Here is a 20,187-nt window from a genome sequence, read left to right as displayed (position 1 = left end):
TCTCTCGCGAGGAGGGTGAAGCGCCCCTGCCTACTCCCGCTCCTGAGGGCCGGCGGAGAAGTCGCCGGGTTCGCCTTCGCGGGTCTTGCCGTCACCGACCCAGCTTTCTGGGCCGTCGGGAGCTTGCCACGAGCTCCCCAGCCGGGCCTGCGCCGGTATCCTCCGAGGTGAGTGAGATCGGGAACAATGGGGCGCCGGGGTCGGAAGGGCTGGGCGATCTGGAGCTCCCGCCTGCAGCTAGGCCCAGGGTCGAGGGAGCTGCGGTCCGGGCCTGAGGCGCAGTGGCTGCCCGGCAGGCCGGCGTCCCGGCGGCTCCCGCCGCGCACCTGTGGATCCGTGCCGGTGGGCGGGGGAGGGCTGCTTTCGGAGAAGCACTCCCGAGGGCGCCAGCCCAGCCGTGTACTGGAAGGAGATTGGTCTCCGGGGGAAAAAGCCGACACAAAACACAAAACGTTAGAGTCTGAGTCGTGGCATCGCCGCTGTCAGAGATGTGACCTTGGGCGGGCCCCTAACCTCTCTGAGTATGTCTGTAAAACGGGAGTAACGGTATTTTAGTTCGTTGCGATTATGTAAGGTACGCGGTTCTTATCTTAGATCCTGGCAGGTGGCAGTTCTCAACCAAAGGAAGTGACTGTCGCCGTGACTGTTAGAGTTTGTGCACTGTTTACACCCCGTGAGCCTGTGACTTCTTCATCCATCAAGTCAGCGCCGCTTTCCTCACGGGCTGCTGATTGGTAGACTGGAAAGGGGCAGTACTGAGATGAGGCAAATAGTGATTTGAGAGGAAAAGTGAATAGAATTTTTGGTAGGTAATTTTAAAGATTGTTTAAGATAAATTCAGAAAGAGTTACCGAAGATTTAAGTTAGTAGCGGTGAGGGTTGGGCTTTTTAGCTTGTTTTTAGTCAATGACTTTGAAAGCTACAGAGTCAGCCAAAGCAATCATGCTTATCTGGAATGAGTGGCTTTAGAGGGGAATGGTTCCCAAGCAATTCTTTTTATTGCTGAAACTGGAATTAAAATCGTAGGGTCTGGTCAGTATTTAAGTTTTCTAGGGTCTGGTTAGTAGATACTATAACTTCTGTTTGATTTCTTGGAATTGGTGATTAGATTGCAGTTCAGAGACATACATGATTTCTTTAAGGTCACAAAAGATTGGGCCCAAATTGTTTTTAATATTTGCTATATTTCTAGTTCATCCACTTGTGAACCCTTTTTAGCCACTTTGCTTGGCTATATTAAGTACAATATTGATATTAATATGAAAATTATTTAGTTGTTATAGACTGTCATCTTTCTGGGCATTTTATAATCAGTTATGGATGATGGAAATGATCAAAATTAACTTTATTTTCACATAACATAGGAAAACAATATTAAGTTCTTACAGCCCACCAAGCACTTTGCTACGGGTTTATGTGGAATATATCCCTTCACACAGGCACCTTTTCAGGTGGGTACTGTTACTCAGCCTGTTTTAGAATTGAGAAAATGTAAGATTTTGTGAAATAAAATAACTTCCTCAAGATCACGCCATTAGTAAGTGGTTTTGATTCTCAGCCCTGGCTCTACATTAGAATTAACATCACTCCGTCAGTGTAATTAGCCAGTGATTAAATTGTATATACAGTGATAAGTTAAGGAATGCCGTAGAAGATGACTTTTATAGGAAGTCTGGTTTTATTAAATATTTAATTCTGCAGAGCATTCCTACTTTGTATCCCTGTGCAGTTTTTTAAATGTCCGGTTTGTGGTCTAATTTAGATTCTAGCCTCCCGACTCTTTATCACCCTCCACCTGTCCACCCCGACCCCCATCCCTTTTCCCTAGATATGTATGCTCGTTGATTATCTGAAATTTCCCCCAACATGTGATATGGAGGGTTCTTATCCCTGTTAAAGCCAACACATTTGAAGATTTGGGGAAGGGAAGGTTTTGCTTAATCAATTTATTCTAAAGATGGTAAACTTTATTTAGAATTTGGGAGGCAGTTAAGGAAAGGGGTTCAGAAGAACTGATTAACTTATCCCCTATGGGGAAATTAATTTGAAGTCCTAATTCCTAGAGTGCTGGGATAGAGAAACTTTTTTTTTTTTTTATTGCGGTACGCGGGCCTCTCACTGTTGTGGCCTCTCCCGTTGCGGAGCACAGGCTCCGGACGCGCAGGCTCAGCAGCCATGGCTCACGGGCCTAGCCGCTCTACGGCATGTGGGATCTTCCCGGACCGGGGCACGAACCCGTGTCCCCTGCATCGGCAGGCAGACTCTCAACCACTGCGCCACCAGGGAAGCCCGGGATAGAGAAACTTTTACCACAGACTTCTTCTAGAACCTGAAGCACTAAATCTATCATCAGGTCCACCTTTACTACCTGACCCGGAAGTCTCCCGCAGACCTCAAATCTTAAATCTGTCTGCTAGCCATCCCTGTTCTATGCCTTAATTTGTATTTTTGAAACAGTTTTGTTGAGATATAATTTATATTTCATCCATAAAGTTCACTTCTTTAAAATATAAAATACAGTGGTGTTTAGTGTATTTATGGAGTATATTTGTGCAACTCTAATTGAACATTTTCATCATCCTAGAAAGAAACCTCATACCCCTGCTCCCTGCAACCACCATTCTGCTTGCTATCCATTTGCCTATTCTGTAAATTTCCTATAAAATAGCATACAACATGTGATCTTTTGTGATTGATATTTTTTCATTTAGCATAATGAAAAAACTCATCCATGTTGTAGCATGTGTCAGTACTTTATTCCTTTTTATTGTCAAATATTCCATTGTATGGAGATTCCATATTCATCAGTTGATGGGTATTTGGGTTATTTCCACTTTTAAGCTCTTAGGACAAACACTGCTATGACTCTTCTCTTACAAGTTTTTGTGTGGGCATGTTTTTGTTTCTCTTGCATGGATAGGTGTGGAGTTGCTGGGTCATGTGGTAATTCTACTTCATTTGAATTAGCAAATATTTTAATTTTAGTATTTAGTGATGATTTTGAAAGAGTAAATCCTTTATATGATGATTTATATTCATTGCTATTATTTGGTGTTTCCGATGAATACCATTCTTTGTACCGAAAGATATTCCTGTATAGAAATACAAAACAGGACTAATAATTTGTTCTTTTTTACCTACTATGGATGATGTTACTCATCATTCTTTAGACTGATGCTGTCAATTTGGTTAACAGACTTATAAAAGTAGGGAAGGGAGGACTAAAATTATAATTAGTTGAGATTTTGTTTTATTTGAACTTCAAGTTATTACCAAATAATTTTTTTTAATGAATGCATTCTGGGTTGTAATTTTTATGTGAACTGGAAATGTTTAGTAAACACTAAAATCCTGTATTCCAAAGAAACAAATTAAGATAAAATGTATTAACTTGAATTTCACCAGTCTTTTTTAAATTCTAGTTATCCCTTTTTTATATAGAAGAGCAAACTAAAGTCCAGAGTTAATGTGGATTTCTCCAGTTGATGGAGTTAGTTTTAGGTGAAACCTGGTCTTCAATCCAGATCTGATAATCTCTCCAGTGCCCTGTTCACTCTTCACTCCTTCCCCTAATGCACATGCACAGTCTCTTATCCTAATGGTTTTTATTATAAAGATTTTTTTTCTCCTGAGTAGGAGAATTTAAAAATATTAGAAGTAGGGGGAAATGCTGAGAAATTTATGTAATATTAAGGTTCCAGACTTTAAATATATTAGCAAAAATGCAATTAGTATTAATATATTTATAATTCTCTTCTATTTAAGAACAAAGGTAATTTTTCATTTCCACTCTAGAAACAGAGGACTGGAAGTATTTGGAACCCCCTGAAGAAACTTGTTCAGCGTTAATTGGTTTCCTATTAAGTTATAGCTCTGAGAAAGCTAAGATGCCCTAGATGAGCAAGTTTAATTTGAAGTCTATGGTGAAGTACTTACATTTTACAATAATATTGATAGGTTTTTATCGCGGGCTTTATTTGTTTTTGTTAGACCTAGGTATGGCCAGTGAGTTTCTTGTTTAGAAAATTGCAATTCTATTATTTGACTAGATAGCAGTTGACTCATGATGGGACTTTCTGTGATGGTGGAGAAAGATCAGTAATAGGCCCAGGAAAACATAAAGGAAGAAACTAATATATAACATCTATAAAATGATTAGTATAGAAAGCATCTAAAGAGGGATTTCTAAGATAACAAGGCCAAAATGTAATGCAACTAGATTTCAGCTCTGGAAAATTCATTTTGTAAGTTATGGGTCTATATAAACTGACAAATTTAAAGCAAACAGAACTAATCTTTAAGATTCTAGTGATCCTTGTGAGAAAAGGTAAGGAAGGAGGCTGAAAACATGATTTCAAGGTACTTAGTGACTGACTGGATTAAAAGGCAAAGAAAAGCTTCTTAGGGATGCTGAAAGGAGTCCGTGATGAACTGACTATAATAGTGTAGTAAGAATAGTGTAGTATATCAGTAGTGTAGTAATAATAACAGCAACTAACATTTACTCAGCAGTTGCTATAAGCCAGGCACTGCCCATGAGTGCTTTTATATTTTGTTATTTCATTTAATCTTCACTAACAGATCCTTTTTTCTGTGTGAAAGAATCTTCCACTAAAAACCACAGAATTGGTTCAAATAGGTGAACTTTCTGGTATGCAAATTTTCTCCCTAAAGCTATTTTTAAAGATACATCTATAATACTACAAACAAAACAATTGAGTAGTCCGTAGTGTTTGGGGCATATGTATGCAAGATATAAAACCATGTGTAGAAATAACTCCAACTGAGAATTATGATATTTTTGGTTTTTGTTTTCTAGAGAAGGATGGCAGGGGCGGCGGGGAAGCACATAAACGGACATTTAAAAAAATCTGGAAAAACCATGAGAAAATGTTAGCTGCTAACTCTGAGTGGAGGATACATGGGTACTTGCTATATTTTCTTTTGTACTTTTTTGTATATATCAAATTATTTTTTAAAAAAGAATAATAGGATATTATATAATATTTGAGAGCTTACTGTGGACCAGGCACTTTTTCTAAGGGCTTTTTTTTTTTTTTTTTAAACATCTTCACAAATCTTGTGAGGCAGGTTCAAGTATCAGTGAGCTACAGATGAAATTGAAGCATAAGGACGGTAACTAGTAACTAATCCATAGTCACACTGGTAATGTGGCAGCAGGATTCAAACCCAGGAAATCTGACTTTAGAGCTTGTGCTTTAAGTACTGTATTACTATGCTACACTGCCCTTTTATGTTACAAAGACAATAAACTACTTAACTATTTTTACCAAAGTATGTTTCACAGTCATTTGCATTTTTTTCAGATTTAGTCATTTCTTTTTTATCAGGTTACTGATGTATTTTTTTCCCTTTTACAGATAATGGCATCAGCCGCTAAGGAATTTAAAATGGACAACTTTTCACCTAAAGCTGGCACTAGCAAATTGCAACAGACAGTACCAGCTGATGCATCTCCTGATTCTAAGTGTCCTATATGCTTGGATAGATTTGATAATGTGTCTTACTTAGATCGCTGTTTACATAAGTTCTGTTTTCGCTGTGTACAGGAGTGGTCAAAAAACAAAGCTGAATGTCCACTATGTAAACAGCCCTTTGATTCTATTTTCCATTCTGTGAGGGCAGAAGACGACTTCAAGGAGTATGTCCTAAGGCCTTCATACAATGGTTCTTTTGCTACCCCTGATGTTCGACGATTCCGCTATCGTACAACTATGACAAGGGAACGAAGTGCTTCTATTTATTCACCTAATAGTACCATGAATAGAAGAACAACAACTCCACCAGATAGTGGAGTAATATTTGAAGGGTTAGGCATTTCAGCAAGACCTAGAGATGGTGAAATTCCTCCATTTATGAGACAGATTGCAATACGGAGGCCAGCTACTGCAGATGAAAGATCTTTGCGGAAAATTCAAGAACAGGATATTATTAATTTTAGGCGAACTCTCTATCGTGCTGGTGCTCGAGTTAGAAATATTGAAGATGGTGGCCGCTATAGGGATATTTCAGCTGAATTTTTCCGTAGAAATCCGGCTTGCCTTCACAGATTAGTCCCCTGGTTAAAACGTGAACTCACAGTTCTCTTTGGAGCTCATGGATCATTAGTGAATATTGTCCAGCATATCATCATGAGTAATGTTACTCGCTATGACTTGGAGAGTCAGGCATTTGTGTCTGATTTAAGGCCATTTTTACTTAATCGGACTGAGCATTTTATACACGAATTTATCAGTTTTGCCCGATCTCCATTTAACATGGCAGCCTTTGACCAGCATGCAAATTATGATTGTCCTGCTCCTTCATATGAAGAAGGTAGCCATTCTGATTCTTCGGTCATAACAATATCTCCTGATGAAGCAGAGACCCAAGAGCTGGACGTTAATGTAGCTACTGTTAGTCAGGCACCATGGGATGATGAAACTCCAGGGCCATCTTATTCAAGCTCAGAGCAGGTACATGCTGCCATGTCTTCCCTTTTAAATACTTCCGACAGTTCAGATGAAGAACTTGTAACAGGAAGAGCCACATCTCAGATGCAAGCAGTACAAACCAATGATGACATAAATAATGACAGTGATTCTTCTTCAGATAATTGTGTCATTGTTGGGTTTGTTAAACCACTAGCTGAGAGGACCCCAGAACTTGTTGAACTGTCCTCTGATTCTGAGGAGTTAGGTTCCTACGAGAAAATGGAGACCGTGAAGGCGCAAGAACAAGAGCAGTCTTACAGTTCTGGTGATAGTGATGTTAGTAGATGTTCATCTCCACACTCTGTCCTTGGAAAGGATGAACAAATAAATAAAGGTCATTGTGATTCTGGTACAAGAATCAAATCAAAGAAGGAAGAGAAACAGTCTGTATCATTGTCCTCTCCCAGAGACCTGAGCTCATCCATCAGAGGAGACAGAGTATATTCCCCATATACCCGCAGACACAGAAGGAGGGGAAGATCCAGAAGTTCAGATTCATGTTCCCAGAGTAGGAGTGGGCATGATCAGAAGAATCATAGGAAGCATCATGGGAAGAAAAGAATGAAAAGCAGACGATCCAGAAGCAGGGAGAGTAGCAGACCCAGAGGTAGAAGAGACAAAAAGAGATCAAGAACTAGAGATAGCAGTTGGTCAAGAAGAAGCCAAACTCTATCTCTAAGTAGTGAAAGCACAAGCAGATCAAGATCTCGTAGCAGTGATCGTGGTAAAAGAAGGTCACGGAGCAGAAATCGAGATCGTTACTATTTAAGAAATAATTATGGAAGCAGATACAAGTGGGAGTATACTTACTATAGTAGAAACAAGGACAGGGATGGCTATGAATCATCTTACAGGAGGAGGACTCTGTCCAGAGCTCATTATTCCAGACAATCTTCAAGTCCAGAATTTAGAATTCAGTCTTTTTCTGAAAGAACAAATGCTAGAAAAAAAAATAACCACAGTGAAAGGAAATATTACTACTATGAAAGGCATAGATCAAGGAGCCTATCTAGTACTAGATCAAAGACTGCATCTACAGGGCCTGACCGGGTGAGAAATGAAAAGCCTGGTGGGAAACGAAAATACAAAACACGGCATTTGGAGGGTTCTAACGATGTGGCTCAACCATCTCGGGAATTTGCTTCTAAAGTAAAGGAAGGTCATTACTCAAAATCTTCATCAAAATTGGATGGAAGCTACAAAAATGAGAGTGACAGCTTTTCAGATAGCCGATCATCAGACAGAGAGACAAAGCACAAGAGAAGAAAAAGGACCCGGAGCCTAAGTGTAGAGATAGTTTATGAAGGGAAAGCTACCGATACAACTAGACACCATAAAAAGAAAAAGAAAAAACATAAGAGGAAGCATAAAAAACACCATGGTGATAATGCTTCACGTTCCCCAGTTGTGATTACCATTGACAGTGACAGTGATAAGGATTCTGAAGTAAAGGAGGATACAGAATGTGACCTTAGTGGTCCTCAAGACCCTCTACAAAACGAATTTTTGGTTCCTTCCTTGGGACCATTTGAAACTAAAGATGTAGTTACAATAGAAGATGAATTTGGTGTCCTGGGCAAGGAGTGTGACATTACCACACTTAATAACAACTTGAATAATGCCAACAAAACTGTAGATAATATTTCACCCCAGGCAGCTTCAATTGAACAGTCTCTTGATGTAAGAGAAGAGAGCACCTTTGCCTCTGATTTGGAGAGCCAGCCCAGTAATGTCTCTTATCAAACTGAGTCATCAAGGCGATTGCCATCTCCACGGATATCATTAATGTCAGTGTCTCTTGGTAGAGACCATGATATGTCTTAAAACTGCCAAAGCGTCTCATTGAGAATTCTGGTGGTATAAAAAGGAAAAAAAAAAAAGAACAATGTCATCTACTGCAGTCTGTTTAAAGATGACACTTGGTGAAAAAACTCTTTTCCCCCTTAAAAATATTTTGTGTAGGGCTTCCCTGGTGGCACAGTGGTTGAGAGTTCGCCTGCCGATGCAGGGGACATGGGTTCGTGTCCTGGTCTGGGAAGATCCCACATGCCGCGGAGTGGCTGGGCCTGTGAGCCATGGCTGCTGAGCCTGCGCGTCCGGAGCCTGTGCTCTGCAACGGGAGAGGCCATAACAGTGAGAGGCCCACGTACCGCAAAAAAAAAAAAAAAAAATTTTGTGATTTTTTTTTTTTTTGTGTGTGTGTTAAAAATTTGTAAAAATCATTATTTGTTCAAAAAATATGTATGTCCCACCCTCAGAGATATGCACTTTTAAGTGAAGAAAATGATATTCCTAGCAGTTTATTTAAAACTTGGGATCCTTTTTAAATAAAAAATATAAATTTTAGAAGTTATTTCATAAAGCCATATGGTATTGACATATTTTTAAAGTAGTCAATGAGTATTTTTGAATTTTTTTTTGAGAGTTATTCTGGAAATGTGTTATAAGCTAGGAGAATCCCTTTGGACAGTCTTTATTTTTCTTCTTAAAAATTTGTATGATTCAAACCATTTCTTCAGGTTAAATTGAGGAATTTTATCTGCACAGTTTATCTTGACATCTGCCAAAAGAAAACTTTAAATATTTCCTTTATATACTTGTTTATCTGGACTGCCAGTAAAGCAAATGTGTATTCAACAAAAGAAAAAATAAAACAGTAACACTTTAAAACAATCCAAAAATTTTCCTTTGCAGTATTGATTGTTTTTTAAATCAAATTATTTTAATGGAGCTAAACTCTTGTAAATAGTTAAGGATATCCTTGTGTTATAAATACTGAATTTCACAGTTTTAATGTGAACTACATTTAACCTCACAGTTTTAGTGATTATTTTAGTTCTTTAATCTGATTATGAAGAGTATCTTAATTTGCTGTCTTCAGCAAAATGCGGTTATGTAGTATGTAGCTTGCTAAAAACAAAAAATCTCTTGCTTGACTTCTTTTATATTGGTAGTTCTTTTACACAAAGTGGCTGTGTTTGTTTATGTTTTATTCTGGTTTAGAGATGATAAAAACTGCTGTACCTCTATAGCCTGATGTAGGATTGCCCGTGAACAGCAGAACTTGGATGAGATCTAAATTTAGTCGTCACTTTGCCTTGCTCCCGTGTTCATTCATTGTTCAACAGAAATTGGAATGTCTGCTGTGTGTGGCAGGTTTTTAGGGATTCAGTGACAGAACAAAGCAGGTATGCTCCCTTTCCTCATGGGAGATATATATATATATATATATAAACATTACAAACTATAAGCTCTCTGGAGACAAAGTATAATTTCCTGTAAGAGCATACAGTGGGGGCCTAATCTCAGGTGGAAGTAGTGGTTGAACTGAAATCCAGAGAACAAGTAGATATTAACTAGGAGTAGAGTTGTCGGCAAAGGGGATGTGCAGAGATCCAAAGGCAGAAAGGGAGTCTGGCATATTCTAAGAACTAAAAGAAGCAGGCTTAGCTAAAGGACAGAGAGTGAGGGACCAAGCTTTGTAGGCCCCGCTAAGAGTTTGTGTTTATCCTAAGGGCAGTAGGAAACTGGTTTATAAAGTTATGAGAATCTAAAGTTGACACAATTTTAGTAAGCCCAGATGTTGAGACATTGTGGGATGATTATAGCTGATCAAAGAATATACTTTGAAATTATGAAATGACTGTTTTTCTTAATTATTTTTAATAATTTAAGAAATAATAATAATTATTATTTAAGATAAATTAAATATTAATAAATTAATATTTATTATTTATTAAATAAATATTTATTTTAAATAATAATTATTTTAAATAATAATTAATAATTATTTAAATATAATTAAGAAATTATTTTTAATAATTAAGTTTTTCTTAATTATTAAAAATGTAAGAATGCTGTTGTATTCCACATTCTGCTTTTGCATGATATTTTAGTGAATACCCATCTTAATACATGGCACCATCACATCATCCTCTTAGGTGTTCAAGCCAAAAATTTCCAAGTCTTTGATTCTTCGTTCTCCTTCAGCCCTCTCATCCAGTCACTAAATCTTGGTCACTAGATATTTTTCTAATGTGTCTGTACCATCATCCAGTCTAGGCAGCCGTGATCTCTCACCTGTACTACCATAATGGGTCTGCCTGCATCCACTGTTTACCTCCATCCATTCTTGATGTAGCTTTCAAAAGACCTTTAAAAACATTTTTCCCCCTTTCATTCTACTTAAAATCCTTCAGTAGCTTCCTATTATTCTTAGGATATTTATTAAAAGGAAACAAAAGTCCAACATAATATGGATTACAGATCTCTGCTTAATTAGACTCTAGTCCATCTTTAGCTTTTCTCTCACTTCATTTGTGCTCTGGCCACACTAGCCAGCTTCAGGTCTGTGGAGGTGCTGCTCCCTACTAATTCAGAGCCTTCATGCATAGCATTTTTCTTCTGCTGGGAACTGAATTCTCTGGCTAAACTAGGTTAATGTTAAAGTGTGCCCCTCCACTCCATTATTTCCTCTCAATTACTTCCTCTTAACAACCCTGGACTCCTTTAGGGTATGCATCACAAGTTGCAGTTGATTACTAATGTCTTCTCTCTCACCAGTCTGAAAGTTCTTTGGCAACTGTGTGTGTTCTGCTATATCCCTTCTCTATTTTCTTTCACATAGGATATGCTTAAAGCGCTTATTGGGTGGATGTATAGGTACTAGAGATTTTTTTAAATTGGCTAAGACCTGCTTTCTGCTTTCACAGAGCTATACTTTCTATAAACTTTCAACCTAACTGCATTCGTTTAGCCTATTCATCCAAATTTGTTGTCCATGAGACATTTCATTTTACCTCAGGTTTTCAGTGTTTTTGTGACTTATTTCTGTAAAGGAAATGCAACTAGGCATTTGCACTTGCTCATTCATTGGGCAAGCCCTTGCTCAGTCTCATCCTCGGATTCACAACTGGAAAACTTGTTATTATTACTTCCTTGTCTAAATAGTCCAATTTGGCCTTGCCTCTTGGGGGAGGCAACCCAAGGGCTTCCCTAACCCATCTAGTCTGTAGTAACAATAGGTGGTGTGTACAGAGGAGCAGAATTTATGCAAGGTCAGCTGATGTCCTGTACTTACTGGGAATTATTTTTACATCACGGGGAATAATTGCAGTCCCCTCTACCGTAGGCTGTGGACACCTGAGCCAGCTGGTAATGCATCTCTGGACTTGGAAAATTTTTTCAGAAGGTGCTTTGGGGTACTGGAAACCACCAGCACCCCATTGTCCCCACGAATTGGGGCAGGGGATGAGAAATGGAAAGGGGGTTCCTCCACACAAACCAGATTTCATCAGGATTCAGAGCATGGATCCATTTCTGTTGTTTGGTTTTTTTTAAATTTATTCATTTATTTATTTTTGGCCACACTGCACGTCATGTGGGATCTTAGTTCCCCGACACGGATCAGACCCGGGCCAAGACAGTGGAAGCGTGGAGCCCTAATCATTGGACCACCAGGGAATTCCTGAGCATGGATCCATTTCTAACATTAACCTCATTAGACCTGTGTACTATCGAAATGGTGACATTTTAAATTACTATGATTATGTAGAGACTAGAAATTGTATAGACACGTCTGGTGATTGGTGCTTTTAGGAAAACCCACATGGGCATGTAAATCATAATCATTATGTAACCTACTCTCAAATGGTTCTAGAAGATGCGTATATAGTTGGAGAGGAGTAATGATAAGTTGTGGTACAATTTAAAAATTGGTGAACGAGGGTAAAACATACAGAAATCCTTTGTACTTGTAATTTTCATGTAAGTTTGAAATAGTTTCAAAAGTGCTTCTTTAGGCCTGCAAGGTTGCCTGCATGTGAGAATGTGTCAGTGAGTTATCAGCCTTGTATATCCTGCAAAAGGGAGAAAAAAATCACAAAGGCAAACATGTGACTGTTAAAGCCACTTTCTCCGTGAGAAAGAACGGAAGTCACTAGACAATCTACTCTTGATTCCATGCTCAGAAGCAAGCTTGTGAGGGTATAAAACCAAAGAAAGGAGAGTTTGCTTTATTTTTAAAATTTCAGGTGGGAGGGAGAGAAGATTTGGGGGAAGGAGGCCCTAGAATGGGGAGAAGTTGAAAATAAAGGAGAACGGTAAGTGCTGTAGCAAAGGGGATCCAGAAAACGGGTATGTGAATTAATAATGGATATAGAAGCAGAGGCGAGTCTTATTCCAAAGTGGCAGAAGGAAGTAAAAATGCAGAGAGACACTGGTGGGTAGATGATTAAGGTGAGGTAGTTCATTCTCTAAAGCCTCTCTTTTCTCCATGAAGTAGGAAGCAATGCCATCTTCTGAGAAAGATGCATCCCGAGTAGGATTGGGCTTGAGGAGAGGAGTGGAAAAATGTTCCTTGAGGGTCGTGGAGAGAGGCTTAGTTAAGAATTGCTGATGAGTTTTGAGGTCTCACCTGAGATACTGGGATGTTTAAATTTATGGGACCCTGAAATTTGTGATTTTGCCCTGGTAGCATTCAACAATATGGAAATAGAAGCAGAAACTAATGTTGGACATCTAGTATGCATTCAGTATTTCTACAGTGAATGAACAAATGGATGTATGGTTGACGTATCGCTGAATGTAAGTAGTCAAAAAAGGGGCAAGGGAGTTGAGGGAGATACTGGTGAGTGTAGTTGAATTGGTGCATTCTGGTGTCTGGGCTGTGTAGGGAAGGAAGTGAAGCTATGAGGTGACCATTGTACTTAGAGAACAGTGAGATATCAGGGGATTTATTTTCCAGTGAGGTTCAAGTAGGCATAGTGGGGATAGGAGTAAGAAGACTGAAAAAATATTTTAGAGAGCACCGAATTCTAACCATGACTGGAAGTAACGAAAATGGGTGGAGGTGAAGGTGATTGGAATTGAGGATAATGATCTATGAGGCAGTCAAGTATTCTCTACTTGGAAGAACACTCTGGATGATGGTGGGAGATACAGGATGGACAAGAAAATGGTAGTTGTGTCACTGGTATTATATCTTGTCCTTTACACTCATGTTCTGCTGCAGCAGCTGACTCATGCACAGAAGAGAACCAAAGCTTGGTAAATGATTAATTCCTCATTTTGAGTTTTCAGTCAATACCTGAATCTCTTAGGTATTGGAAAACAGTAAGTGTTATATGGCCACTTAAAAAAGTCCAGTTGCTTGTTACAATGTCATGGAAATTAGTAAATTATTTCCTACTTTACTTGCAAGGATATTGGGTGGTAAATACCATTGAATCTGTGCCTGAGAAAAGCAAGTAAATTCTTTCCTACTTTACTTTGCAAGGATATTGGGGAACGGTAAATACCATTGGATCTGTGCATGAGAAAAGCAAGAGGTAAGGGAAATAGAATTCAACTTAGGCCAAGGCCTGAGTCTAAATTCATCCCAGTAGGAGCCGCAACTGCGATGTTTGCCAGAACATTAGGTGGTGTGCTTTCTATAGACATGGGGCAAAATTAAAGCATCTAGTATTTGCCTGGTGTAGGCTGGCTTCTGTTTCTCTGAAAGATCATCTGCACTTCATATAGGTGAACAGTTCTCTCCTAGGCAAGAGGCTATCTCTTTGCTTTTCTATCTGTAAAATTCATTTATTCATCAGATGATGTGTACCTGTGGACCAAGATTATGCTAAATGCTAGGGTTATAAGGATGAATAGGAGGGCACCAACAAGAATTTTAAAGAAGGTGGGGATGGAACAATTAGTCTTGCTCTTAAGAAACAAGTAGAGATAATGTAGAAGGTTTGGAGTGGGGAAAGTCTCAGTAAAAAACTGTTTGAGAAGCCCTTTGCAGTAGTTCAAACCAGAAATCAAAAGGACCTGTGGAACAGTGAAAATAGGGATCCAGGAGACGCTAGATTGAGTAGATTTCTGGGGTAGATGAGATGAGATTTGGGCACCATTTTGATGAGAATGGGCTGTGAGAGGCACATGGTGACAATATTCAAGGTAGGAAGTACAGAAATAGGGACAGTTGGGGGAGGAAAAAGAGTTCAGTTTGAGACTGTTTGAGTTGCCTAGAGCTGTGCTGTCCAGTATAGTAGCCACTGGCCACATGTGGGTATTGACCACTTGAAATATGGCTAGTGAAACTGAGGAACTTTGGAATTTTATTTACGTTTAGTAGCCACATGAAGCTTGTGGCTACCATATTGGCCAGTACAGGTAGAAAGCATTTCTGTCACCTCAGAAAATTCTTTGTACAGCATGGAATAGAGCGTACCATGCAGATGAAGATTTCTAGTGGGTAGCTGGAAATAGGAGTGTGCATCTTGGAGAAAAAATTGGGGCTAGAGAGATGATTTAAGAGTCACTGGGAATAGAGTAGTAATGAAGCGGTGGGAATGGATGAGATCTCCCAGAGAGGGGAGGTAGAGCAAGAAGAGAAGCAGACATAGGTGAGAATTCTAGGGAACACAACCTTAAGGAGGCTGATGAAGAGATGCTTTCAAAAGAGACTGAAAAGTGTTTCTTCTAGTGCCATGTACTTTTTTTTTTGGCCTCCAATTTTGTCTTGTATCTCCTGTGCTAAATGCGGTGTCCTGCGCACGGTAGGGCGTAAGCAGATTTTCCAAGAACTTACTCAAGTTCTTGAGAGTACCTCACTGTTAGCTTCATGTGATCATTGTATCAGGAAACATTGCTCTGGGTAGAGCAGGTGAGGCCACCTCCGAGGATATCTAATATGGTCTAGACAGAGTACAGCACTAGGAATGACAGTCTTTTGACCTTACTCAATCACCCTCTTTTGTTAACACTTTTCCTTCATGCCCAGCTATGATTTTCTGGATTAGGTTTAAATCAATTCCTTGCAATACCCTCCAACTCTCTTGCCTTTCTATCCTCATTCACCTAGTTTAGGGGTTGGCAACCTTTTCCTATAAAGGGCCAAATAGTAAGTATTTTCAACTTTTATGGGCCATGTGCAATCTGTTGTATATAGTCTGGTTTTTTCTATAACACTTCAAAAATGTTAAAGCAGTTTTTAGCTTGCAGCCTGTAAAAAACAAGCCACATACTAGATTTCCCTGCAAGCAATAGTTTGCTAACCCATTACCTAGCAAGACCTCAATCTGGATGAACCCAGCTCTTGTCCCTACATGCGTCCTGCGAAGTATTCCTGAAGGAATCAGTAACTGTATAGATTGGTATCACCGTGAAAACACAATCACCAGCCTCAGCTTCATATATACATTACTGTACAAGTTTATTATTCTTCCCCATTGACATAATGAATATTTCACACCTTTTCCTCCTCAAATCTCCCATTTCTCTCTACCACACAACTTTCCATATTGGCTGGGCAGTTCTGGTCAGTGTCAAGGTCAGGCAAACACAAACTCAGCCTGTTTATCAAAAACAGTACCTCTAGTACATTATTAGGGACACTGCCTGCTTACTTGGTCTCGACTGGCTTTCTCATGTGTTCAGTCAACTGGTGGGCCTGCTGATCTAGGATGGCCTCAGCTGGGATTATGGGGCTCTTTCCATGTGGTCATTTGTCTTCTAGCACATTAGCCTGAGCTTGTTTCTATCGTGGTCACAGGGGTCCAAGAGAGAGCAGAAGTGTGCAAAGTCTTTTGAAACCTGGGCTCAGTATCAACACACTGTCATTCCCTCATTGTGTTGCCTACGGCAGTCATAATTCCAGGCAGATGCAAGGGGAGGGAAAAGAGACTCCACTGTTGATGAGAGGAACTGCAGAGTTACACTGTAAAAGGTGTAAATATTGGGAAAAGTGACTTGTAATTTTCGCTCTCTACCTACCATGACGTTCATCTCTCCACTCAGTGGATGAAGCCCTCTTTCTCTAGGCCTCTGTTCTCAAACTTTCACACGCATCGGAAGCATCTGGAGAGTTTGTTAAAACATGGATTGCTGGGCGCCACCCCCACAGTTTCTGATTCAGAAGGTATGGGATGCCAAGAATGTGTTTTTCTAACAAGTTTCCAGGTGGTTCTGATGCTGCTGCCCTGCAAACCAGTTTGAGAACCACTGATGGAGGCTAATCCTCCCTATGTGCTCTGGATTTCACTTACCGTCACTTTAATCACAATTTTGATGTCTCAGTTATCCTCCTTCCTCCTTTATCTCTTGTTTTTCAGTGACTTTGCTACTCAGAGTGAGGTCTGTGGACCAGCAACGTCAGCATCACCTGAGAGCTTGGTAGGAATGCAGAGTCTCAGGTCTACTGGATCAGAATCTGCACTTTAACAAGACCTGTGGGTCATTCGTGTGCGCATTAATGTTTGAGAAGCACCGCCTGTGGGTAGTTCTCATCAGCAAGCAAGCGAGCATGTTCTTGATGTCCTCCTCCAAGCTTGCCTCTCTTCCAGTGTCCCTGTTAATAGTTGGCACCACCATTCGTGCAGCGCCTCAGGTTAAACAGATGGGAGCTCTCCTTGACTCCTCTCTCGCATATCCTTCATCCAGTTCAACAGCAAGTTTTGTGGGATTTTAAGGTTATATATCCAGCAACTTCACCACTTCCACTGCTTTGATCCTAGTCCGATATGCCATGTCTCGCACTGGGACTACTGCTGTAGCTTCTTACCAGGTCACTGCTTCCCCCTTCCCCCTTGCAGTTTGTTTTCTGTTCTCCCTCTCAAAATCCTGCAGTGGTACCCCAGCATATTTAGGATCAAAACCGTTGTTCTTATCTTGATAAGTCTGTCAGGCTTTACGTGAACGGCCTTGGCCACCTCTGTCTTCCCTCTCCCCAACCCATTCCACCCCACAACCCTGCACACCTTTTCTTTTGCGGACCCAGTTCACTACTGCCTTCCCGCCTTGGTACCGTCTCTATTTTTTGAGTGGAATGCTCTTCACGCAGTTGGCATGCCCTCACTTCGTTTGTGTCTTCCCTGATCAACTCATGTAGTATAAGTAGCCCCCGTTACTCTTTATTCCCTTATTCTGCTTTATTTCTCCTCATTGCCCTTACTGCTACCTGGCATCTACCAATACTTTCTTATCCGACTCCCACACTAGAATGTCATAAGCTCTAAACTTAACTTCTCCATTTTAGTCATGGTGCTATCATTTTCACAGTCATTCAAACCAGATACCTGGACTGTAGCCTTGATTCTTTATCCTCTTCTTTTCTGCTGCCGTTCACGCAATTCTATCACTAAAATATATCTCCTCTTCTACTCCCACTGCCACTGTCCTTATCTAAGCCCTCATCATCTCCTACTTGAGTCACCTCCCAACCGAACTACTCGTTCTGTGTAGGAGCCAGAGAGTTCTTTCAAAAAATGTGATGAGACTGTGTTATTTTTTGCTTAAAACCCTGCAAGGTGTTCCCAGTGCACTTCATTCCTTGTATTTCAAGGTCCCGTTTACCTCTTCATCAGCACTGCCTACCATCTACCCCTTGTTCTTGAAGTTCCAGCTACAAGTGTCTTTCACTTTTTCTTTTTGACCTATTTCTGTTTCTGTCCCCCTGCATGGAATCCCCCGTCCCAGCTTTTTTTGAATAGTTGATTCCTTCTCATTCTTAAAGATTCAGCTGAAATGTGACCTACTCAGAAAAATATTCTCTTACCATTGTATTAAAATAGTTTTTTCCAATGTCCATTATTTTCCATCTCATGACTCTGCTTGCTTTCTTTGTATTACTTCACATTTGGCAATTTCTTAATTGTTTACACTTTTACATCTTTATTGTCTGCTCCCTCCTCCAATCAGACTCCAAGCTTCTGAGGGCGACTGTTTTTCACGTATCTCCAGATACCCAGTTCTTTTCACAATACCTGACATACAGTAGATACTCTGTAAATGCATTGGATGAAGTAATGCCCAGGTGAGGTAGAGAGTCTGCTGAATCCTTTCTTCTCACCATTCTGTGACACTTCCCTTCTTCCCCGACCTTGGTCAGATTTTACATACAGATCTATCACATGACTGTATCTCTGGGACTTCAGTTCTTTGAGATTCTACACTATAATTGTTGATGTTTAATAAATCCACTGTTATTCAAAGCTCTGTTGTTTCCTACTGGTAGCATAAAAGGAAGCGTGTCTTTTTTTTTTTTTAAGGAATTTTGGATCTGATTTCTTTTTCTCAGTTAAAAATCTAAACCCAACTAGTGGCAGAATAGCTTGTATAAGTGATAAAAATGGACGAAATATAAAGAACAAATACTTGAAGGCACTGAAAAAAAAATCAAAAGGCAGAAACTAGAGGGAATTAGACTACTGAAAGACAGGAACTGTACTGCATGAGAACTGCATTTATTTGGCTTTTCTTCTAAGGGTTCCCCCCGCAGTCCACATGGAGGTTTGCAGACAAGCAGAAAATCACAGGCATTGAATTAGAAGATGAACCCTGGGGCTGCCAAAGTGACGATACTGAAGGGGAGAATTCTGAAAGAAAGGAAACACAACGGGGGACCCCTAGAATTTGTATATAACCTTCACTCAAATCCTTAGCTGTCCTTGCAATGTATACATGCAGGGGAGAATCCAAGGGGCCCAGGTAAGCAATAGCTGGAAGGCTGGAAAAGCTCAACAGATATCTCAGCTGGGAAGGGAAGGTTGAATTTGGAGTCTGAGTCCCACCAACTTGGAAAGGCAGTGGAAACATGTAGGGCTTTTCACTTGAAACCCCTCAGGACCCTGCCTTAGCAGAAAAGACTATACCCCTGAATAAGGGAGTCACCTTTCATTAAAGGCAAAACTTTAACAGATGTGTGAAACCCACCACAATGTGTGAAACAAGGCCTCTGTAATTTCAAAATGAATAGCTGGTAAGTTAGCATGCTAGAACAAAAAGCAACACTCTCCAGAGAAAATAATAGAATCCAGAGATTCTACAGCATATCTGTAAATGTCCAGTGTAAAATAAAAAATTATTAGACATGTGAAGGAATCCATAGGCAAGAGAAAAAACAGTCACAAAAACATGCTGTGAGATAATCCACATGATGGAATTAGCAGACAAAGACTTTCAAGACACTATTATAAATATATACATGAACTTAAAGAGAAGATAGCTATAATGAACACAGAGTTTCTCAGCTGAGAAACTGAAAGTAGAAAAAGCCAGTAGAACTGTTAGAACTTTTCAAAATAATAGTTGAAATGAAAAATTCACTGGAAGCCTAAACAACGTGTTGGAGGAGCCAGAAGGGAAGTGACATCAGATGGAAAGAAACCAGTATCTACAAGTGGGAATGAATAGCATCAGAAATGGTAAAAAGCACAGGAAAATAGAAAAGACTCTCATTTTCTTATTTTATTTAAAAGACAACTGACTTTTTACAATAAAGCTTATAACGTTGTATTATGTGGTTTATAATATATAGAAGAGTAAAAGTTAGGACAATAGCACAAATGATGGGCTGGGGTGGATGGAATTACATGGTTGCAAGGATCTTTTACTTTATATTTACTTGATCTTATCATATTGATTATAAGTAGACTGATATAGGGGCTTCTCTGGTGGCGCAGGGGTTAAGAATCCGCCTGCCAATGCAGGGGACACAGGTTCGAGCCCTGGTCCAGGAAGATCCCACATGCCACGGAGCAACTAAGCCCGTATGCCACAACTACTGAGCCTGCACTCTAGAGCCCGCGAGCCACAACTACTGAAACCCACACGCTTAGAGCCTGTGCTCCGCAACAAGAGAAGCCACCGCAATGAGAAGCCCGCACACCGCAACCAAGAGTAGCCCCCGCTCACCGCAACTAGAGGAAGC

At 40.0% G+C, this 20,187-nt stretch overlaps 1 protein-coding gene across 1 annotated transcript; it reads left to right on the top strand.

Moving 5' to 3' along the window:
- The first annotated feature begins 24 nt into the window (after positions 1 to 24).
- On the top strand, positions 25 to 9,162 carry TOPORS (TOP1 binding arginine/serine rich protein, E3 ubiquitin ligase). Its single transcript, XM_060155186.1, has 3 exons — positions 25 to 167; positions 595 to 805; positions 5,382 to 9,162. Exon 3 carries the CDS (start codon positions 5,385 to 5,387, stop codon positions 8,316 to 8,318), a length of 2,934 nt encoding a protein of 977 aa, XP_060011169.1. The 5' UTR covers positions 25 to 167; positions 595 to 805; positions 5,382 to 5,384; the 3' UTR covers positions 8,319 to 9,162.
- Positions 9,163 to 20,187: the final 11,025 nt, after the last annotated feature.

The sequence above is a fragment of the Lagenorhynchus albirostris genome, chromosome 7 (genome assembly GCF_949774975.1).
Source record: "Lagenorhynchus albirostris chromosome 7, mLagAlb1.1, whole genome shotgun sequence".
In the NCBI taxonomy this organism is placed as follows: domain Eukaryota; kingdom Metazoa; phylum Chordata; class Mammalia; order Artiodactyla; family Delphinidae; genus Lagenorhynchus; species Lagenorhynchus albirostris.
Note: the sequence above shows the minus strand (reverse complement) of the source record. Positions and strands in the feature narration are given on the sequence as shown.